The sequence below is a fragment of the Dendrobium catenatum genome, unplaced genomic scaffold, assembly GCF_001605985.2.
Source record: "Dendrobium catenatum unplaced genomic scaffold, ASM160598v2 fragScaff_scaffold_47, whole genome shotgun sequence".
In the NCBI taxonomy this organism is placed as follows: Eukaryota; Viridiplantae; Streptophyta; class Magnoliopsida; order Asparagales; family Orchidaceae; genus Dendrobium; species Dendrobium catenatum.
The window spans coordinates 15,987-40,657 of record NW_021318509.1 but is presented as its reverse complement, the minus strand read 5'-3'; the positions used below and the strand labels follow the sequence as shown (position 1 = coordinate 40,657).

Sequence of the window (24,671 nt, the reverse complement as noted above, 5' to 3'; positions counted from 1 at the left end):
TATATATATATATATATATGTTTCATTTTATTTCCAAAGTTTAAAAGATTACGAGAATTTTTTTTACTCGTAAGAAGTTCAAAAATATTGGAGTTACTCCAACCTTTTCACACAGATACTCGTTTCACATTCTATCTCTAAAATCACTCTCTAAAAGTGAGGCCACTCATACACCAGAGCATCCTTAGATTTGCAACATTTAATTTTATGAATCTCGTTTCATTTTATTTCCAAAGTTTAAAAGATTACGAGAATTTTTTTTACTCGTAAGAAGTTCAAAAATATTGGAGTTACTCCAACCTTTTCACACAGATACTCGTTTCACATTCTATCTCTAAAATCACTCTCTAAAAGTGAGGCCACTCATACACCAGAGCATCCTTAGATTTGCAACATTTAATTTTATGAATCTCTTTCCATGACCTACACTTAACTTAGGAAGCTACAGCAGGAAAAAAAATGATACATAAAAAAATGGGATCAGATGTTCCGTTGAATCTCTAGTAAAGCAGCAGTTAAATTAAATGTAACAGGTTTGAAGACTTTAACAAAATTGCTTTATCTACTGAATTCTCGAAGTTGATAAGGTTGTTCAAACAAAGATCCAGTAAGAATCACCTCATAAGCTGGTAATTTCTGCGTGGAGTTCTAATCAATCAAAGCAGAAGATCAGGTTGCATGAGTTGTTTGTTCTTTAAACTTACAACATTGCATATATTCACTATGATATATGGTGGATCATCAGTAATAGCAGATGAAAATATATGTCAAATATGCAGTCAGGAGTCCAGATCTGCTGAGAAATTCAGAGCATGGCAATTCAAATCCCTCAAATTTAGCTGAAAGAAATTAAGACAAAGACCTCATCACGTCATGAAATCAAGGAAAAAGAAGACAAATAGTTTAAGAAAACTAGGTGGCAATTAATTAAGGTCTTCAAAAAGAAGAAAGGAAGCAAAACTAATCTTTTTGCAAGTAAATGAATGCATTTGACAGTAACAAAACATAGGAAGGATTACCATGACTGTGTTTAGTTTTTGAAGGAATTGAGGGGAATGTAAACTCATTTTAATTCATATTTTAATATGTGATGTTTAGGGTTAATGTAATTCTTGCGTAATTGATTTATCCAGGAAATGTTGAAACGTGTGTGTGTGTGTATATATATATATATTCATTGAAAATTCCCTATACAGATCTGATAAAAATGAAAGAAAACCTTATCAGATCATCATTGTAGCATACAAGAAAAAACATAAAAGTTCTCCTTCATTAAAAAAAAAATCACTCGATTCCTCAATCAAACAAATAGGTGAAAACTAATTTCAACTAAATTCATTTTCCATTTTCATTTGCTTTTCATTTCTTATCTTTCAATTTCTTCAAACCAAAAAGAGTCCATATGTTATCAAATACCCCAAACCGCTGATATATATAAATACTTGGGCTCATTTGGTTGTTTGAAATTAGAAAATATGTTTTAAAAATTGATGAATTCATCGAATTGCTTCATTTGGTAATTTTTATTGGACGTAGTTAGAAATCAATATGAATTTGAAACTCTACAAACACCTTCAAGCTGCCAAGCTGGTGAACTTAACATTCCGATCAGACACTATGATTTTGAGCAATACATGTAATCTGACAACTTCCTCAAAATAAATCTTTGCAACTCGAGAAGCATCAAAAGTCTTGAAACAAGGAAGGAAAAAATGAGTCATTTTAGAAAACCTATCGACTACCACGCAAATGGAATCATGTTTCCTAAAAGTCTTTGGTAGTCCAAGGACAAAATCCATACTTATGTCCTGTCAAGGGCAATTAGGTATGGAGAGAGGGGTGTAGAGTCATGTTTTTTGCTTACATTGTTTAGCAAGCTCAAGTGAAGATTTCAATTTCACACTTAAATTAAGTGAAAACAAAATCATCATATTTAAAATATATTTTCCATCAACATGCAACCAAATGAGCCCTTAAAAAGCTTAGTATTATTTGCAGTTTCCAATATCTGTTTCCTTAATCATCACAAGTTACACAGTAGCATCCTTAAGCTTTTAGAAGTTACTAGAATAAAAAGGAGAGTAAGTTTGGCACTTAAAATTGTGTAAACTACAGGACTACGTACTAAAACTCACCATAACAGCAACTCCAGACTCGCTAAATCTGGGAATGCAGACGAGCCTCACCTGTTGTTCCTCAGGTCCTACAAAAAAAAGCAAAGGTAGATTAAAGTGAAAGTTTACGAAATCATGCGAACAAATTAAGACCTGAGAGTCAAAAATACCATGTAACAAAACTGTTTCATATTTGTCCTGATTTCCGACAAAGTATACATTTGGACAGTTCTCAATGAAGAAAGGATCCTTCTCAGTAAAGGGATAGCAACCTGAGTGGGTAAAAGAGAACACTCAAAAGAAAGAAGAAAGAACGAAACAACAAAAGAAAAAGAAAAAAAAAAAGGAATCCTTGAAATGGACTCGAGCTAATTTCTAATAGTTGCACTTCAAGTTACTTGAACTAGGGAAATTTTGGTTTTTAATTTTTCATGCTTATTCAATAAGTTAAAAATATAGTTTTATTTGAAGCCAGAATTAGACAACTGAACAAATGAAAGTATCGTTCTACTTAAGCTCTACTTGAGCTGCTCTAATCACATGAGTATAAACATTTACAACTAGGAAACACCGCATTCAATAATAAATAGCAGCTAAGCATACCAAGGGTGTTAGGGGCAGTAGGAGCCAGATGCCTCCATCGCAACGTCCTCTCAACAAATTCAAGTTTAGTCTGGGCACTCGAATACTTATCAAGATCATCAATGTTCTGACCAGATGTTCCAAGGAACCTAATTTTTTTCATATTCATAAATGAGAAACTCCAAAACTGTTAAACCCAAATAAAATAGGCATGGAACTTACTGAAAACCATCAAGTTCAAATTGATGAGGATTTGTGCACGAGAAGAATGTATTATAAGAGGATGCTCCAGGAAAGAGACATCTATGCAGTGGCTGGAGAAAGTAAAGATGCAACTAAATAAGAAATAGACATCAGGGTAAACTGAAGCATTTTAGTATATACACTTGGTCTAAAGCGGTTAGAAAATAATGAAAACAGTTCAATCATTAAAAAGATTAGCAAAATATCATATAAACCTAATAAATGCAAGTTGAAATGTGGCACACAAACAAAACAAAACAAAAACATCACAGATAAAATGAATATGTATCATCAACCGACAAGTATGGTAGCCGCAAGCATGCTCATGCAAGATAGTAAAGTCAGTCAAATTCACGCCTATGCGCATAAAAGTGAACGAGCAGACCCAGAGTACTAGAGCTACTTATAGGCAGGACATTTAATGTATCTTATGGGCAACTGATCAGGAATCAAATGGTGATACCCTCAGATGATGCCTTGAAACTATAGATGCTGACTTGCATGCAGTGAAAGAGCAAAATATTCCAAAGATTAGCAGCACATATTCGTGACATACAGATACACCGCATGCAGAATCAACCTACATGCACAAGCACACCAACATCTACATGCACATTTTAATCAACCAACGAAACAATGTAGGAGGTGAATACCTGCTGTGGTAAAAAGGAATTTGCAGGGTCCGTAGGACCTGGCATAATATCCAAAGGCACAGCTGCTGCAAGCTGCCTCACAAAGAAGCAAAATGAAAACAAAATTTGGGAGTGATAGAAAGATGGAAAATAGGTAGAAGGGCACATTCAAATCTCATCTAAGAGCTTTAGAAGTGAAGAAAAGCGGTCATCAAACCTGCGTTAATAAGATATCAACCTCCTTAATTGGCTCAGTTAGCTTTCTCTGATCCTCAGGAGTTAATGCCTAAGTGTCCCAAAATCATTCAAATATTACATCTTTCAGATGCTAGCAAGAGCAGTAAATGTTAATAAAAATCTCATTTAGTCTAACAAAACTTGATTAGTATCACCTTAAGTATACATTTGTTAATTTTTTCTATTATACCTGTCCATTAAGAACACTATGCGGAATTATAACGGAGTTTCCAGCAATTACTACACGAACAATTTGAGAAGTCATTTTTTGTTCCTGTCCAATTGTTCCTAGGTGAGAACCATGTAGCATTACAACCTAGAAAACAACTTGGTACTAAACACAGTACATACATTATCACCACCCAAATGCCCAGTAACATGGTCAACAAAAAGCTGGAATTGTAGTGGATTAAAAATATTGCTTCCAACATTTAATCCTGAAACAAAAACAACATACTTGTCTTCTCCTGCAGAGCAATTGAAGCATTGTCATCAGACAGCATATACAAATCCAAAAACTAGCTTATTTTGAAATAGACCCACATTACTACTTGCAGCAACAGCGCTACCAAATAAAGCTAAAAATATATGTTGTTGTTTAGAGTACAATTCCCACATGGACAAGGAAATAATGCATGTAAGTGCATCAACTTCCATATTATATATATATATGCATAAATGATAATTTACAATAATTTAAATGCAATAAAAAATAAATGTGCGTAAGAATTTGTACATGCTTTCATGCAGCAAATACTTTTCGATCAGATCTTAAGCTTACTCGATTCGATTCAAACTTAATACATGTTCAATTCATGCTAGGCTTGGCTTGTTAGTCAGCTCATCCACTTTGATCCAAGTTTGATTTGAGCCAAAGAATGATCTAACTTTTACATAAAGCTACTCAATGAATATCATAAAATACAACAACAACAACATCAAATCTTTATCTCACTACATGATATCAGCTACATTAATCCTTTTTCTCCATTATGCCCTGTTAAAAGTCAAAATCTCATTTAAATATAATAAAAAAAGATTATTTCTAATATTTTTTAACCATGTTTTTTTTAGGTCTACCTATACCTTTCTTAATATAAGTCAAATATAATATATATATTCTCCTAACCGGGTCATCAGAAGGCCGATATTTTATGTAACTAAATCATCTAAGGTCACTCTCTCTAATCTTATCTGCCACTGGAGCTAATCCAACCTTTTCACGTATATACTAATTTCACATTCTGTCTCTAAAAGTGAAGCCACTCATCCACCTAAGCATCCTCATCTCCGCAACACTAAACTTAAATTTATGCTTCTCTTTTAATAGTCAACATTTTGCATCATAAAGCATTGCATGTCTTATAGAATGTTGACATATGTAACAAAGCAAAAATGAAAGAAAATTAAAAAATATATATAGGCATGCTCATTACCTGTTGCTGCCCATACCCTTATCCTGCTCGAATCATGCCAAAAATGTGCTACAATCATGTCCCGCCATCGCTACAGTATCCCAACTCTGCGATTTGGCACCGAGATGTCCGGTCTCTCGCATGCGAAAAGTTGTTCGATCTAGTCATTAAATAAGGCAGTGAACATGACTTTCGTTCCTTCCCTTTCTCACACTACTAAAGCTCCCAGCTCATAAAAGCTCGCGACTTCAACCTCTTGTCTTCTGATCTTCCCCTCCAAACCTCCGACTCTAACCTAATTGAAGTCGAAATCCTAGACCTCAACTCGTCGCCTTCTGCCCATACGACAGCAGCAAACGACCCGACTCTATCCAATCGAATCTGACCTCCTGCTCTAGCCGCGAGCCTCCAGCCTTCAACCTCAAGCCTCCGGCATCCGGCATATAGTAGCAACATGGGTTTGGGTATTTGAAAAGGTTGATATTTAAAATTTAAAATTTTACCATTTTGCACGTAAAGCGGATGGTGGGGAATGGATGATGGACCTGATCAAGATCCCATGGTTCCATCGTCCCGGGCCATCGTTATCCCTGGTTTACTTAGTCAGAGGAAGTAGTCGACCCCAACCTAACAGAAGGATCCTTGTCGGCAACCATGGGTTGTGTCGTCCAAGGGTACCTTGTAGACCTAGGGTGAGTATTTGTATAAAATGACAAATTTAAATCCACCTTAACTAACAGAGGGCTTTGTGCCCTATCGATTATATTCTATTGATTCATATCTCAAAGATTTGATGTCATTGGGGAGCAAACAGGCTCTGGCCATGACCGTAATTTAGTGGTGTCATTTGACAGCAAACCACTTGTTCAGAGGACTCCGATCATAGCCGTTTACCTGCGGTGCCATTTGATGGTGAAACCGTAGGTGTGGTGTCATTTGACAGTGAAACCACAGGTTAGAAGACACGTGCCACATCCTTACTGGCAAAAGACAAATTGAGAATGGATCCTAGTGATATTCTTGACTAGGCATTAGCTCTTCGTGAGCTAGAGTAGTTTTTTTATTTGTCTACCTCGGCAAACTGTTTTGGAGGATGAATGCATGTTTGCTTTAAGTGAATGATGATTTAATTTTAATTTTAAATATCTTTGACTTTGGTATTTTTTATTTTTTATGGATTTTATGGGTGTTTGGGGGCATTTTGAATGGTTGTGATATATTTTTGGAAGCCTTGATACTTCTGAGGAGATGGTAGAATGAGATATTTTCTCTCTCTTCTCCCTTATTTTTTTTTAAGTGCTCAGTCTTTGACTCTACATAATTATCAATAGAACCATTCAACTTCATGCAGTTGATGTCATAATTGGGGCCTTCCGCTGAAAGCAGATTAACGGGCTTCTTACAACAGCTTGCAGGTACTTATGGCTACCAAAAGTCCTTCGTACTTTTGTAGAAGTGATAAGATGAAACACCTTTTCAACTGATCATTATTTGATTCTACATAATCATTCAATTCTTCGTTCTTCTCGCTATAGTCGAGTCTTTCTTTGATGAAGTATCAATTGGTTTCCTTCATACATCGGGTCACCTTCATATCCGACTATTAGACTCTTTGAAGTCATTAAATAGAGGACTTTTAATTACACTAGGTCAACAAAGTTCTCAGCCTCGACGAGGTAATGTACCTTCTACACTTGTACGGGACATATCATGCTTGCAGCTTCTCAATCACCACTGGTGTAGGTGTTCGTGGGGGGAAGAATCAGTGTATCCACTTGATTGCTGGATGATTGTTGACCGCAAGGAGGATCTAAAATCTGTTCCACATTGCTTGTCATCATCTGTAGATGGGCTATTGTGTGCAACATATATCCTATAGTTGTTTGCAGGTATTATGTATATGTGTGTCCACAAGGGATTCATTGTACTCGTAGCATCTCAATCATCGTTGTAGTAGGTGTTGTATGTACTTTGTGTCCATAAGGGATTCATCGTACTTGCAATATGCCTGCTGTAGGAGAGCCATTGTGCTTGCATCATATCTGCCTTCATGATTTATAAGTGGTTTTGGTGTACTTGTTCGCAGCAACGAATTGTACATAAGTTATTGATGTTGACTTCAAGACATTGTTGCACTCAATGCTTGTTTCCTTGAAGTGATTTGTTGTATGCATGATAAGTTTTCATCGTTACTTGTAAACGTTGTCATTTCAATCTACCGGCGGATTATTATTTGCATAACAAGTCTTTTGATTGTTGCAAGCGAATGATACTGGGGCTTTAGTAACTGGTTTTTTTTTCTTTTTTTTTTTTAATTTTTTTAAGGCTTTAGTAACTGGTTGATGTTGGTTGTAAGTACAATATATTCAATTGCATTAGGACTATTGTAGGAGTCCATTGCATTCATCAGCATCACTCATTATGTTCCTTGTCTTATGCATTCGAAGGTTCTAATGATTGTTATTCATTTGTAATTGTTGTAAACTGATCATCATTCACTGTCTATATGTATCAAGGTCATGTTCATCACAAGTCTCTTGCTATTGATTTGATGTTTGTTTGAATGATTTGCATTGTTACCTTGCATTTGTATTTTGAATTAATTGTGCATTTTAGTTTTAATCATGCATTTTAAAATTTAGGGTTCTGTTCCTAGTAGCTTTGTTCAAGTCCCCTGTTATACAAGTCTCTTGTGCATTTATTCAGGTTCTATGGATCCATGTTCAGGTACAGGTCCTCTGTATTGCTGCTCAAGTTAGATCTTTTTATTATTCAGGTCTTGTGCACTTCAGTCTGAATTTCGACAGCATCCCGACATATCCCTCGTTTGGGGGAAATGTAGGGAACTGGGCCTTCCCACCATGCTACAAGAGCATGTATAGTAGGTGTCCTTAGACACTACGGTCGTAGTCTTCAATCACACCATGCTACAAGAGCGTGTATGACAGGTGTCTTTAGACATTACGGCCGTAGTCTTCAATCCCACAATGCTACAAGAGAGTGTATGGGATCTTTGAGGTACCACCTGTCTGTTTAGTTTAGATCTGGTTTCCAACAATTCATTTAAATTCCCTGTACATTTGATATTTTCTGTCTTTTTTTTTGCTCATTTACAGGCCCTCTGTGTGCTGTAAATTTCAACAGCACCCCAACATATCTCCCGTTTGGGAGAAATATAGAGGAGTTGGACCTTCCCACCACGCTACAAGAGCCTGTATGGTAGGTGTCCTGAGACACCATGACTATAGTCTTCAATCTCACCACGCCACAAGAGCGTGTATGGGGTAGGGGTGTCAATTCGGGTCAACGGATCGGGTTCTGGTTGAACCCGAAACTGACCCAGCACGGTTTGGCTCAACCAGAACCCGACCCGTTTTAAAAAACGGGTCAGGTTTCTGGACCCGAACTCGACCCGATTCCGGGCCAGGTCAACCCGACCCGATACGAATGACCCGAAGTTGACCTAAAATTGCTAGTTTTCAGGTCAAAATGGGTCAATCTCGGGTTTTCGAGTCAAATAGGAGTTTTTGTGTCAATTTCGGGTCATTTTTGGGTTGCTGGGTCAACCCGAACCAGACCCGATTTTTAAAAGGGGTTAATTTATTGAACCCGAACCCAACCCGTTTTGGGTCCGGGTTGACCCTAACCCGGATTTTTTCGGGTCGGGTTCGGGTCGTGTTTTGGGTCCTGTCAAAAATTGACACCCCTAGTATGAGGTCTCCAAGACACATGTTAAAAAAATGCACATTTTTCTTTCCTCGCAGGCATTGAGGTGCACACAAGTACTTTAGGTTGTCCAAATCATGCTACAAGAGCGTGTATAAGGCCTACCCGCCTCATCGTATGTGTCGCATCAGATTCCCCCTACCGTGCTACAAGAGCGCATATAAGTCCACCGGCGCATCACACGCATCGAGGACGGGATTTGGAACATTATACCTACGCAGAAGTCGTCAGCGACTGTGTCGGCTCGTAAATCGAGGCAAGAGAAGTTTTTTTTCAACTTTTTTTCTTTTTTTTCTTTTTCCTTTTCATTAATTATAATCAATCATAATTAACAATAGTTAATTATAATTAATAATTCTTAAAAAATTAATTATAATTAATTATTTAATTATAATTAATCTATTAATTAAAATTAAGTATAATTAATAATAATTAAATATAATTAATAATGATCAACTATAATTAATAATAATTAATGATATTTAACTAGGAAAGTTAACTTCACAACAAGCAAGCTCCTGTTGCTACCTCTGATCTGACCGGAAGGGAACGTCGTCGAAGAGGTGAAGTCGATCAGCAACGAAGGAGCGAAGCACGGAAAAGCAAAGAGACCGAGTGCCTCATTCCTACAACCATTTAAAGATGCGAAGTTGAGATCGTGTGAGGCTAGATCGTAGTGGTCTCGACATGCGAGCGGGATTCGGGGCGACGTGCGTTGTTCAGGTATGAAGCTTTTTTTTTTGTTTCATTTGCCACGACATTCGAGTCAACACTTATACATATATCTTTCACTCTCCTTAGTATCTAATCCATTATATAAATCATTAAAATTTTTTTTTTTTTTTGCATTGCAAATTGCTTTCTTAAACTCCTTACAAGCCCCTCTATATCTTTTCTAATTTTTCAAGCTTTACATCTAAATCAATTTTTATCTTGTCTTGCATATTTTGATTCCACCATCAATTATTTTTACTATTATAAGTTTTTCATTTTGAAACTCCAAACACATCATTTGCAACGTTCTTAATATAACTTGCTACTTTTTTCCACATAAAATTAGCTTTCTCGTGGAATATTATAAAATACTGGCGGGAAAAAAACAAACATCTAGGGGAAATTTTTTAAGCATTGTGATCATATTAAGTGAATTTATCAATAAGCCAACATTACTTAGAATTTGATAGTGCTAATACTGAGATAGAGCTAAAATATTTATTTGATGATGGAAAGAAAATAAGCAAGGCACTCATAAGGCTAGGTGCTAAAATTCTGCCAAGTAAATGGAAGAAAATATAAATTTAAAGCATCAAAAAATGCTTTGACTGTAATTAAATCAATAAAAAAATACATAGGAACGCTTATATTCTTAGTTAAGAATAGCAGTTTGATTATAATATGTGGACATAAATAGCATGCAATGAAAGAAAGAATGACTCCTACCTAAGCGTGGAAGCTTAGTTTGTGGGGGAAAGCCAGCTTCCAAAAGATCTTGAACCAAAAAATCACCCTCAATTGTTTTCATTCCATGAAGAGCTAGACCAATTCCTATTTAAAAAGAAAAAAAAAAACATGAACAAAGGATAGGAACATCATTGGTGTGAGTTCCAATATTAAACATGGATTAAAGCATATCTGAAAGATTACACGTCATTGTTAAAAAAATAGCATATCTAAACCTGTCACAAAATCTGTAGGGTTAAGCAAACTTCCTCTCAGTTTAACTCTTCCTATCTCATCTTCCAAGATAAGTTGATCATCTGGATGCAAAAAGTTATGAGGTTTGACAAGTGGAACCGCAGTCCTCTGCACGCACAATATTTACGCACCATGAAACTCAATCTCATAAGAGTTTATCGGCTATCATAATGCAGAAATTTTGCAGGATCAGCATTGAACCTCCTTAGAGTATTCATCTAGTATACAAGGCTTGAGCTTCATGTGCTTGTAGATAGTTCCAACTATAACACATTCTCTGCTTTCCTCAAGTCCAAGAACTGTAATAACTGAATCAATGCGAAATATAAATAAATAAATAAAACATTCAAATGAAGCCTATCCATATTCTTTCATTGCATAAGTGAAGCAGTGAAGAAATATTTGAAGAGAAAGGTCATCCATAAACAAATTCCAGCCGAGACTCCTTGGATGAGCCCTAGCTTACCGGAAGTGTATGAGACACAAAGACGCCAAACCAAATCACCCTTCATAGAAATTGGTCGACAACATGAATAAAATGGTTCTAATAATAATAATAATAATAATGCAAGGATTTGTCAAATAAAATGTACACATCAAGTAATTTCTACCTAGCTTTACAACAGAAAGCTCATCACAATTAGTGGTTCCAGGTTGAAGAATGTATGCATAGAAGACTAGAACTATAGAGAAAAAAGCCCTGAAATTCTGGGATTTTATTACAAAATCTCAAACAACGCTTATGATTCCTATAAATGATATTTGTCTTATTGTATAATTCACATGTTAACAAATATTCAATGTCTAATAAATGATAGAGAAAAGATCAAAATGATCACTGGGCTATTATGGGAGTTTATCTTAATCCCAAACTATTAGATGTGTCTAATTTAATCTTGACTCCTCAAATTTGAATCAAATAATCCAATAGAGGAACTATTTTGAATCATATATACATAGTGAAAGGAATAAATCGTACATTTTAGATAAATGGCATTAAAATGACCACATAAAAATAGTCCAAAAACTATTTTGACCATTTTCTAATAAATGATATAATACAACAGCCTCACCTAGGCTTTAAAACCTCACAAGAGGCAAGAAAAATAATGAAGATTTTGATGCATTAGCAAAGGAAATATTAGAATAGAAAAATTTTCTATATTTGGAGAGTGGTGTATGATTTTATGTGTACCCTAAGCCATTGTAATCATTCTCCTTTATATGTAGGTGGGATCTCCAATGAATAAGATAAGAAACACTAATCTTCTCCTCTTAGTATCAGAGCCAGTTCCAATGCTAGGCATGTAGGTTATGAACCTACCACACTTTTTAAGCCCTATTTACGAAAGTATTTAACCATTGCAAGTCTAAGATTACCTAACTATGATATTATAGTTGAATTTGCTTATAATAAAAAGGGCTACATCTTTCTCAGAGAAAATATGCTACTAATCTTCCTGAAGAGATTAGTCCTCTAGGTTACAAACATATTGCTATCCCTATAGATAATCAAATCACTGACTTGGACATTTCTTCTTTGTTGGAGTTGTAAGCCAACACATGCAAACACCAAAACATAAACTTTGGGAGGTTATATGCATTATCAAATGTATCCAAAAAAACTCCTAAAAAGGTTTACTCGATACAAAGACTATTTCTAGAATTGGCCTTACAACAACATCATCAAGCCTTTATCCCACTAAGTGGGGTAGAAATTGGACTTATTAAAAAAATACGCAAACACTTTTTTTAAAAATGAAAAAAATAGTCTTAAAAAATAAATAAGAACATATGACAAATTAAATGATTTAATATTTTAACACAAATGAGATTCAATATTAATAATTAAAATTTTAAATATCATGTGTTGCATCAAGTCCCCTTGGCTAGAAAAAACCTTTACACCAAAAAGTTAAGATGTTGGAGAAATAAATGAAAATCGGTGAGTATATTGCAAAGCTAGCAAAAGCCCATCCAAAAGAAGAAATACAAATAAGAAGTTCAACCTAAAAATGATACTACGAATGGGAAATCTATCCCTAAGAGATGCATGAGAAGAACATCACTATCCCCTTCATCAATCCTCAAGAATATGACTATGGCTCTCAACCGATATATTTGAAAGTTGCAAATTTTCATGTGCATGGCTAAAGTATTCAGAATTCGACTCACCGTTAGCTTGAAAACTCTCCTCACCCTAGCAGTTATTACAACATGTTGCATTTCTAGACCATTATTGATGGTCTCCTAACTGACTTTTCGAATCTCAAACAATAATCTCCCTGTGGTGCTTCCTTGTTAAAACTCTCCAAGAGTTCCTCCTCCTGAATAACTTGAATATTCTTAGTAGCAATGAGATAACCTCAAAGGAATGAGGGCTCTTGGAACTTGGGCAAGCCAGAAAGATCGAGAAGTGGTGAATTCTCTCAAATATCCCCAACTTGAGCTTGATTCATATAGTAATTCAATTTAGAGAATCACAACAAACTCGAACTGTAGGATCGAGCAATTGTAATTCCTTCAATATTGACTTGTACTTTTAAAAAGAAATATAATAAAATACTAAGTGTTTGTCTCTCAACATTCTTTGTTAGGCTTTGTTTGCATTTGCTAGTAAGTTCTTAATGCCACCTATAGCTAGTTTAAAATCCACCATCTTTGGATGTGCTGTTGTGTTTTCATATTTTCACATTCAGTCTCACCCAACTTCTCATTCTTTTGATGATTTTGTTGGATCTAAATTTATCTGTGGGCAAAAATAGAACCTTCTATAACTTACAAAGCTAACATAACAAGAAGTATAGAGAAAAGAAATTTAGAGTGAAGCTTTGGGATTTCACTAGGTTGGCATAAGTATAAAACTAAGTCTCAATGACTGTGTCCCAAAATCTCCTCTTGAGTCTTGATCCTCTATTTATAGGTTTGAGCCATGATTTTGGCATTACGGAAAATGCTACTTGAGAAATAATAAAATATATTAGAGTATATGGGGCATGCAGCCAAAAAATATGACAATTGACTAAATTTATCACTACATGAAGTTGCCATCTTGACATTTTGAGGCTTCGTTTGGGACGGCTACAGCTATCGGTAAAGCAGGTTGTGAAGTTGTTGCTCATAAAGTTGCTTTTTAAAATTGCTGTACAGAAATCAGTAAATTTTGTTTGGGTAATATAACTGCTGAGTTATTGTACTGCTGTTGTATGACAACAAATTACCTTGATACCCTTTTATATATTGAGATAAAATAAATATAATAATCAACTAACATTTCTATATTAAAATTAAATAATTTTATCAAATCTTTTAAAAGTTTATATATCAAAATACTATAAAAGATTATACACAAATATGTAAGAGGCTGAGCCAAATGACTGTGATTATCTCAGGAAACAAAATTCCTAGTGCCGAGCAATCTGCTTGATGGGTGAAGGCCATTCCTCAAGATGCCAAGGCTTCTCTGCTTTGAGAACAAAGAAGAAGATGCGGAGATGAGAGGAGGGCTCACGTCTCCTTTACTCGATTCCACTCACCGACGACCATATAGGTTCCGGCTCCGTGGAATGGTGCAGCCGCCTCTCCGCCCACTACCCTAGCCGAATTCACCCTCTCCTCTGCCGGCGGGAACGACTTCTACGACGTGAGTCTTGTGGATGGTTATAACCTCCCGGTCGTAGTTGCGAGCAGCGGCGGGGTAGGCAGCTGCGAGATAACTGGATGTGCCGTGGATTTGAATCTGATGTGTCCGATGGAGCTGAGGGTGGGGGAAGGAGAAGCTTGCCGCAGCGGCGCAGCGCCTGCGAGGCATTTGGACAGCCGGAATACTACTGTAGTGATTTCACTGGAGGGGAGAATCGTAGATTGCAAAACTTTGCGAGGATGAAGACGGCCCTTTTCGCAGCGAGGTCATTTACGTATTCTTATCACATCCGAACCACGAAAAGCAGGAGAACGCAGGAGGCCTTCTCAGGACGCAAAAAGCAACGGCGGGACGCAAAATTTTTTAAAACGGAGCAGTAACTCAGCGCCCCAAACATACCTTCAGTTATGTCCTAAAAAGTAAAGCAGTGAAAACGTCCTCCCAAACCCGCCCTAAATTTGCTACTTGGTCGGGCGAAGTCCCTGACTTGCTTGGTGAAATGCAAGCAAAGAGCTTTGGCGACTAGGCTCTATGTTTGAGTGACTAAGCCTTGTTGAACTTTGGTCCAAGTATGCCCCTATCGAGTTCATTGTGAGCTTGACTAGTCATTGTGAGCCTAGCAGGTTCACCGCATTTGCCTTCCTTACTCGGCCGAGTTGCCTTGCATTAGGTCAGCCTGTGATTATTAGATGTATAGTTTCTAGTCGCAACTCGAAAAACACACATTCATTTTCTCTCGAGATAAGAAGAGGAACCAGGGGAGCCGGGTCAAGCACAAGTTTGAACTCATTTATTTTGTCAAAATGAAGCTCAAGCCTGGAGCAGCCCCTCCAAACTCAAGCAGTTTACATCCCCATCGATTGCTGATAAAATCCAGAGAACAGAAAAAATCTCCAAACTATGATTTACTTAAATAGATAACCTAAGCTATTATTGCCTGAGAAGCAAAGAGCGAAGAAAGAGAAGGCATCTACCTTCGAGGTGAGGCTTCCATTTGGTTACAAGAGAGTGGAGTAGATTCCTCAAGTGGTGAAGGCGAGCAAAATAGATCTGGCTGTACTGCTGCCCCTTATACCTTTGCCCATGGACCAGATATTTCTCATCCTGAGATTAATCACAGATGAACATGAAGGGATGATGAGCAAGTTGAAAAAGCGATCAATTCGCGCAGAGAAAAAGTTTCAGAAGAGAAAAAAAGGGTATATGTAGAAGTACTAGGGATTTGTAGATCGCTTGCTTCCTCTCGAAGAGCTTCATCTCTCCGTCCTCTATCGTTGCGCCGTCCATGGCGGGAAATTTTTTAGGAAGGGTTTGGATTTAGACCCGACTTCGCATCTTCGAGGGTGTACTGTGGAAAGCAGCTTTTATAATAATTATTAAAAAAAATAAATTCGATATCTATCCTTTTGAAAAAAAAAATTATAGTATTTTCAACTATTTTTACTGTAAATTATAACTGTTTCAAATGAATCATTCTTCAAAATGATTTGCCATAATTATATTAGTTGATCGATTTAATAGATATTAATATAATATTATTCTTCCAATCTTAAATTATTTTATTAATCAGATAACTATGAAAAAAGCATAGAACTCCAAATATTATCATTAGTTGTTAGGTGTTTTTCTATTGATTTATAGCATATTGATGAACATTTTAATTCTTTTAATTGAAGCAAACATGACATAAATTTTTTTGTGGCAAAATAAGAAATAGAGTTAATTGATCAAATTGTATGGTTCACCTTTCTCTTTAGGAGGTGAATTAAGTATTTTAAAAAAGTTAAATGAGTGTGTTAAAAGGGTTATTTTGGGCTCCTAGCAAATCTTAGAGAGAAAGATTTTTATATCTCATCATTCATGTATGACACATCATCTAAGAAAATATGCTTTTACTCCCTTGTGAGAATTATGGTTGATTGTTTGATATTAAGGCCTCTAGCATACTCTATGTGGTTCTATCGAGTTAGCAAGTTGACGAGTTCTCAGTCTTTGTCAAGTTAAGGACTCCATGATCCATGGCGAGTTGAGGAGTCTACAACTTTGGCAAGTTGGAGAGCTAAAGCAAGCTAGTCCTGCTATGAGGCCTTGAACCCAACCAGCTTGACTTTAATCAAACTTGTGGGGCATGTATGGGTGTATATTTAGTTCTCTAATTCTTTAGCATCTTTTGAAAGGCAACTATAAAAAGAACAAGATAATGAAAAATGTATATTTCCACTAAGTCAACGATTTGACCTGAATCAATCATTAATTAATGGGTTTTGAAAAAAAAGCTATAAATAACTTCCTATGCCTTCCTTAAATGTCATTCAATATGAATTTCTTCCTTCTTTATGTAGCTTTGCACACTCCATTTGTGAAGTTATTTATTGATTTGACTCATCGTCACTTAGAAAACATAACTCTTCTTCTGAGTTATTATTTATATGTAGCTCCATCAGATACGACTCATATATTGTTTTATCAGCAAACCCATTTTTCACTAATTTAATATTTTTGGGACATATTGCCACCTGATTCCTATCATGATATTTAAAAGGGGTTCTTTGGCATGCATTTGATGACATTGAGATAACTTGACATGTTTCTACATGGAGTGATTATTCATCTGCTTGTTCATCATCTTCCACTTTCAATTGATCTATTTAAAGCTCAGACATAAAATCTATAAGTGCTATAGGCTGTCTCAATGATTCCTTGCTTTACACGCTCTCCTACACTACGAAAAGTCTAAGACTTGTCATTTCCTCTCAACAATAATTTTGGTTGAGGTTTAGGATTGAAAACTTGCTTTCCTTTATCATCTTTAGAAGCGGATTATTTTTCTTTATCAATACTTAAAGATGATGTAGAATATATTTCATCTCTTCTAGTGTCTAGAGCTTTACTTCTTTTAAATTTATCTAAATAATTTTTAGAGTTTGGCAAATTTAGTTTTTCAAACTTTGTCATTCTATCCAACATCTCCTGAAATGTGGTGATTGAGGCCAAGCATAAAAATGATAACATCTTATCATCAAGATGTTATATTAACAATTGAATGGTGTGCTCCTCTTCCAATTGTTGTTGCACACCTCTTCCAATTATTGTTCACATTTCATACTTACATTACGACAATAAGTAATTTATTTTGTCACTAACTCACACTTTTTTCATTTTTATAAGGCAAGGTAAGTGATGATAATCTTTTCAATAACACCAGAGAATCTTTTTATGAACATATTTTTCAATTTTATAAATCTCTTAATATAATCATTGGAAAATTTAGTGTACCATTCAAAAACAATTGCAGTCAAACTACTAATAAATTGATGAAAGAGTAAAGCATCACCATCTCAAGTATTTCCAGATGTTGCTTTAAAATGAGCCAGGTGTTGCTTATTATTACCGTTGCCATAAAAAAATATTAAATTTTGGCACGAAGTAACCTTGTGAATATGGCACCTTGTTATACTTGAATGGGTATGGACAACCATTCCCTACTAGTTTCTCTGCATGTTATGAAGCAATTATAGCTTTAATCATTTCATTGATAATTAATTCTAATTGTATAATCATTACAGGCTCAGATGTACTTGTGACATTTTGGAGAGTATGCAAATGATCAACCACATTTCTTGCTTCATGTGTGATTCGTACTCTAGATACATGGGGCATTAGGTTAGTTGTCGGATTAGTAGGAGCGTAGATTGATGCTTGATGATCAACCTGGTTAAGTAGGTGCAAGATTAACAATGATGCTCTTTTACATCAACAACATCATCGCAGTCATTTGCGCCATCATTTTTATCATCTTTATATTTAGCTCTGATATATGCTTATCTTTTTCATTCATCTAGCATTTTATATGCATTTGTGTTTATGCTAATGTCATAATAAGTATTTATTCTTCTTGATCCTCATTTTTTTCATTACATGATGAGACTTCTTCTTCTAACTACTTATAATGTGCTTGCTCTTCTTGAGGGGTTATTATTTTGGAAGCGACAGTCCTTGCTTCATTGGTAGCCACATAATGGAGGCGGCTCATTGTCATGCCCTGCCATGTAGACTACCTCAACTTCCATGGTGTCTTCATCATCAACTTATTCTTATACTCGTATTTTTTAGTGATGCTTCCAATGTATTTCTGGTTTTACATTGAGGATAAAGATTTCTTTGATTGGAGGACTAAGGTTAAAATTGACCTTCTTCTAAGGGGATAAAATTTGTCGACAATAGGATTCCTTATAAGATTCTCCATGGTGTTAACCATTGTAAGTATTAGTAATATGAATCTTTTTTCTTGGGCACTTGTTGTTGACGATTTCTATTAGAGGTGAATTTTTGGGAGGTTGTACCAAATGTAATGTCCATACTGACTTTCTTCTCAAGTATGTTTATGAGGCCTCAACCTCCTTTTTTTTTTTTGCCCTTCCACCAAAATCTTTTGGCAAGGGATTTCTGGCTGAGTGGTCCAGATTTCATGCTCCAATGTTCACCATGTAGAGCTAATCCTGATTTATCTTGAGTTACCTTAGTAGATGGTAACTCTATTAGTGGGGTTTTCTTGGCCTTGATTGTCAATGGTCGTTGATACCTCTTTCTTTCATTGTCATTAGTACTCTTTGCACTCTAGCAGATAGAGTTTCAAGTTCTTTCTTATGAGGGACATGAGTTTACTGTTGTTGTTGTTGTCATAATGAATATTTCAATTTTCCATTAGAGGAATAATATTAGATTTGTAAACTTATTTTGGGTAGGAATGCTTATTTATGGCTCTAATGTTGATAGCATAGACGGATGCATGGGTAATGATTATTGAGCCCACAACTTTATATTCATCTTTTTCTTTTGCCTTATAATCTTCCTTTAAATGAGGAAGCTTCATGATCATACCTCCCTAATATGAAAGGCTTAGTTGGTAGTGTGATGACGCTCGATAAAATTAGTGAAGTCTTCTTCTTGACATCAATCATATTCATAGTTAAAACTTCAGGATATAAATGCCTCTCAAGACTGAGGTCCTATTTTGTTGAACTGCTTTAAAAATAGTAGCTCTAGCAGCTCGTGGTCATTGAATGAAAAAAATAAGTCGTGCATAACCTTCAGCAGAATTAGGACATCCAATATGGCCTTGAATAGTTAGGCTATGAATAAGTACAATTACAACTATTGTAGTAGCCACAGAAAACTTTAGACTACCATATCGAATGGTAGCTTCAAAGTCTCCAGTATTTATGACAATATTGGCTAGTTGAATACTAGTGCTACATCCCAGTTGGATGGAAATAAGAGTATTCTGTAGTTTCATTCAGTGCAAATGAAAGGTAAGAGTTACTAATCGAAAGTTGATACACTTCCAAAGTGCAAAGACTAAATAGAATAAAATAATATATATAATAAATTTTATCTGGTTGTATTATTTCAAAACCTTGATTTTAATAAATTTATAAGGATTATAACAATTTGTTGCTATTATAGTTTATTTATAACTAGCCAAAGATAGAAAGAAAAACCAATCCTTAGCGAAATCGCCAGAAAAATTTGTGGGCTCCAAAAATTTTGTTTCCCAGCCTCTATGCCTCATCACTTTCTTATGTATATTTATGTGATGCGGTGAGAGAATTAATAAGTTTAAGTTTTGGGGTAAATTTTTAGAAGGTAAATTGGATTTTAGATAAGTCGTTACCTAGAGATTTCTCCCTCATTTTGTGAGGACTTTATGATATGAGTTCTAGCTTCCTATAGTCATAAGCCCCTATAGTTAATTATCTCTCCCAATAATGAGAGAGAACTTTTACTTAAAGACTAGTTGTAAGATAGTTCTCATAGGTTGCAAACCCAGTGTATAATAGTAACAGCTTTAGGATTTAAATTTGGTCTTGTGATTTGAAACTTATCAATATAAACTTAAAATAGGTGATGGGAGGAATGAAGACGAGCCTGACTAAGATCCAATGGTTCCATAGTCCCGAGATGTCATTATCCTTGGTCCACTTAGTCAGAGGAGGTAGTCGACCCAACCTGAAAGAAGGTACCTTATTGACAACTATGGATTACTTCATCCAAGAATACCAAATAGACATGGGGTGATGTTTGTCTAAGGGGATATCTGAATCCACCTTAGCTGACAAAGGGTTTATGCTTATCAAATATATCCTATGATTTATTACTCATGGGTTTGATGTCGTTAGAGAACATACGAGCTTTGACACTGATTATAATATAATGATGCCATTTTATAACAAAACCATTCAACCTAAGGCATGTATCAAGACCCTGTTGGCATGATACTATTTGAGGATGAATCTTATTGATACACCTGATATGGCATTCATTCTTTGTGAATTGATATTAATTTTAAATTTATCACCCATAATAAATGATTGTGGAAGGTGAATGGGTTTTAATTTTAAGTTGTGGTGATTAGATTTCAAAGTTTTTATAGGCTTTTGAGAATTGACCTTTTCTGTTAAAATTTACTATCAACATGGCCATCATCGGGTTGACGTTGAAGTCATTTATATTTTCATATAAATTTGAGAGGTGTTTTAAATTTTTGAGGTCCCCTCCAATTGAGATTAGCTTTCAAGAAGGTCATCATTGGGGTGACATTAAAGTCATTTTAAATTTATATATTTTTCATTGGAGTTTAAGTAGTTTCTAAAGATATATTCCCCTCCGGTTGAGATTTCTTATCAACATAGCTATCATCGAGAAAATTTTGCAATCATTTGTATTTTTATAGGAATTTGAGAGGCATCTTATAATTCAAGTCATGCCAACTCCCAACCTTTCAAAGAGGAGGATACGACTTGAAATATTGATCACACTACATTCTTGGACAGTTGGATTTAAGAATCAAACGTGACAATCGGAGCACATGAGGTCAAAAATATTTTAGTGTATTTGTGTAATGAGGTAACACATTGACTAATGCTTATACACATACGCGCAATGTATTTTGCATTTTATACTCGCATTACCTATATGTATTTTCCTTATGTATAATACATTTGCCTTATGATTGGTATGTTAATATAAGACAATCATATTTGCATTTCATTCACAGTTCTTGCATATCAAATTTTTCTTAGGGGACTCTAACTCACATAAGCGATCATTTATATAGATATTAGAAATCTTGACACTAACAACATTGAATAGCCCGCCTAAACTTGACTTCTCTTTCAAAGTCATATATCTTGTTAATGTCCTTGCTTTCATGATTTTTCGAGCAACAAGTATAGTTAATGGAGTTATACAGTTAAATGCAAATAGTGTTAGAATAAGTTCAATAGAGAAGGATCCAACTTGATCTCATCTGATCAATTTAAAGTTGACCCATATAAGAAAATAACAAAGTAAGCCAATTAGAAGAAATCATACTATTTGTAAAACTATGGATTTGGGCTTTAGGACTACTTAGCAGGATAAGATGAAATATCGTAAGGACTTCCTATACCACATCCTCCTCGACTTTTTCATTTATAGTTTTTTTTTTTAAGTCAAGTTAACATATAGTTTCGACATATTGCCATTACATTCTCCTTCAGTTCCTTATCAGAGTTTTAAAATACATGAGCCAGGTTTTAGCTTGATCTTAGTAAATGCCACAAAACATGGCAAAATACTCCTTCGTTGAATGTGTATGTGTTTTGATTAAAAAATATATATGGTTTTGAAAAAGAATTAATTTTCTTTGGGAAAGGTTAATTTATGGAATTTTAGTTTTAAAATCGAACACGACTTTAGGAATGATATATCATCCCAAACGGAGAGAATATCATTCACTAATTGGTTCAAATTTGAAAACTTTAAAGTTATCCAAATTATCATAGTCAAACTCAAAGGGAGAATTATATTTGACCCCGGAGGATCAAAATAGAATTTAATCAATTGTTTGACTATATTAATCTAGATAAAAGATCATTAGTTTCATAATCAAAATCACGATAATAATTGATATATCCCTCTGAAGAAAGAAGATATCAATCATTATCGATCGATTGAAAATAATGATAATGATCGTTGTATTTAATTTTCCCAAAGAGAATTAATTAAAGGTTTTGAAAATTTAGTTTTGAAAATCAGTTCTGGGTTTCTAAATCTCCTACGAGCGCAAGCCCTCGTAGTTAATTACATCGTAGAAAATTAGAATTTCCTACGAAAACTCTCGATTAAAATAGTGGTAGAAATTTCATTTTAGATTTTCAAAGATCGATATCAAAGGAGAAAAATGATAGGAATTTTCAAATGGGGTTGGTTCAATGTTGAACACTTATTTTTAGAGTCAAAGAAAGAGGAGTAGGGAGTATTTTGAGATTCTGAATTACTTCAGAAACACCCCGGCCTATACTAAGTGTTGGGCTCGGGTTTGATTGAAAGAGATTTAATGTTTAAGTGTTCAATTTTATTAAAAAGTCGGGATTCAATTCTCGGAGGTTGAGGTCTTATAGCCCGAGCTCACCTCAGAACCTAAGTCTAAATTGGGCATTTAAAAGTGCCCCGAACCTAGCTAATGCAGTGCAGATCTGGTCTTACTCTGGCCTGAATTGGGGAGCCAACTAAACCACCTAAACGATTTTAAAATATGTGTCCAACCATTTATTATTGAGTGGTAGGGACATTTCTTAGAAAAGTTTGGAAGAATGGGGTCGACATCTAGAGCACATCCTTAATTGACCCCTTAACTTATGTCAGGTATTTGATGTCTAAATAAATACAATTAAATATTAGACTATTTTTTAATTTGTTACTAATGAGATGCATGCTAATCGATTCGATTGAATGCAAAATTGATATGTAGCAGTTTAAAAAATTTTGGCTTAGAAAATAGGTTTTTCCCTAGAGATTGCATAAGATTCCCTTGATAGATCGGCACCCTCATAGGCCAGGTGGTCTGCCAGAACCCGCAGGCGGGGAGATGCCTACCTAGGTAGAGAAAGTATAATATGAATGCATGAAAACCCTCGACGAGTCCGAGCTTACGTCTTAGGACCATTTAGGGTTTCTATCTTATCTTAAAAAAATTATTTAATTAAAGTAGAAGAATTTTTGACAAACCCCTAAGAGCCTAAATTCGAATTCCAAGCTAAATCAAATGCGGCATGCAAATAAAAAGACTAGAAAAGCATTCAGTTCTAATGCACAATCAATTTTAAACAAATCAATCAAATTAAATATATCAAATTGAATGTCTGTAAGCAACTGCCTCTTACTATTACATCATAGAATTTTGCAGAAAATTAAAGTGGTCGGGCACCACTGACTACAACCCAGATTCTATCCTAAGATTCAAATAACTTTGAGATTTGGGATTCTTCTCGTCATCCATTTCTTCGTCTTCTCACGAACATCTTGATTCGTTGGTTCTGGATATCCAAATGGAAAGAAACCCCCCCTTGAACGGGTGTTATATTTCCTCTTTGGATATTTAAAAAGTATCCTAATTTGACTTCCAAATGACAGAAGACTCTCCCCTTTAAGGATGTCTTCGCCTCTTTGGAATTCAAATTAGATTTTTTTATATCCCAATCTCAAGTCATTTTAAAGAAATTACAACCTTATCAAATTGAATTTACATTAATTCAAATAAAAAAATATAGACTCGATCCTGCAGGGTTATCCTAATAATCAGCAGTTATATAAACAATCCCAAGCAGTTATTATATGAAATTTGAAATTCAATTTTTTTTAGCCACACTTGGCAATGCTCTTATTATTTAAAGGGGGTCTTAAGCGCAGCAGGTACATGTGCAAAGAGTATATATATTTGATTTTTATTAATTGCCCCCTTTAATTTCATCTCCTTGTATGAGCATGGCCACATGCATAAGATTGAGCAAGTATAATTCGTCCCTAACCTAGGGGTACGCACAATCAATCACAGAATGCAGGAAGTAAGTAAGCAAACACATCAATTCTACACTAGCAAATATCATGTAGTAAAAGCTCGAAAACCTGGCACACAGCGGAAAAGTAAACACCGGCCTATCCTAAAACTAGAGTCGGTGATCCTAGCAAACCATCTAAAGTGCGTGAGGTAGGCTATGTGGCTTTGATATGTCCTAAATAGGATATTTAGTTGAAGTTATTTAAGGTTTGATTGGTTGAAATGCTTAAAGAGAATTTTGATTAAAATTTAAGTATTAGTAATTTAGAATTGATTTTAAAAGTTTATTTTATTATTTATAGGACACCACCTTTGTTTCACACTGAGGCCGTGAAGTTTATTTCACCTTCCTTGGGGCTAACTTAATAGCCTCATAGGCCTGGGTTACCTAGTGGTACCCGATATGATTAAGTGAATTAGGTTGATTAAAGATTAAGGGTTAATGAATTTTATTAGAACTGTTTGATTGCTGGTTTTAAGGGTTGGTTAATCATTTCTGGATAT

The 24,671-nt window shown here is 35.1% G+C and overlaps 1 protein-coding gene and 1 long non-coding RNA gene across 3 annotated transcripts; both read right to left on the bottom strand.

The window, feature by feature from the left end:
* Window positions 1–333: 333 nt before the first annotated feature.
* LOC114579450 lies at window positions 334–2,210 on the bottom strand. Of its 2 annotated transcripts, XR_003700426.1 has the most exons (3): window positions 2,136–2,210; window positions 599–839; window positions 334–423 (listed from the first exon to the last, which is right to left on the bottom strand). It is a non-coding gene; the product is annotated as an uncharacterized LOC114579450 (long non-coding RNA). The 2 variants fall into 2 exon arrangements; XR_003700425.1 differs by lacking the exon at window positions 334–423 and having other exon boundaries at window positions 535–839.
* Window positions 2,211–2,621: 411 nt separating this feature from the next.
* Window positions 2,622–15,626, bottom strand: LOC110105872 (DNA polymerase delta small subunit). The gene is made up of 12 exons (XM_028693971.1): window positions 15,503–15,626; window positions 15,262–15,391; window positions 10,846–10,952; window positions 10,626–10,752; window positions 10,390–10,494; window positions 4,160–4,275; window positions 3,999–4,082; window positions 3,789–3,857; window positions 3,593–3,664; window positions 2,919–3,010; window positions 2,718–2,845; window positions 2,622–2,674 (listed from the first exon to the last, which is right to left on the bottom strand). Exons 1-12 carry the CDS (start codon window positions 15,572–15,574, stop codon window positions 2,622–2,624), a joined length of 1,155 nt encoding a protein of 384 aa, XP_028549804.1. The 5' UTR covers window positions 15,575–15,626.
* Between the last annotated feature and the right edge of the window lie 9,045 nt (window positions 15,627–24,671).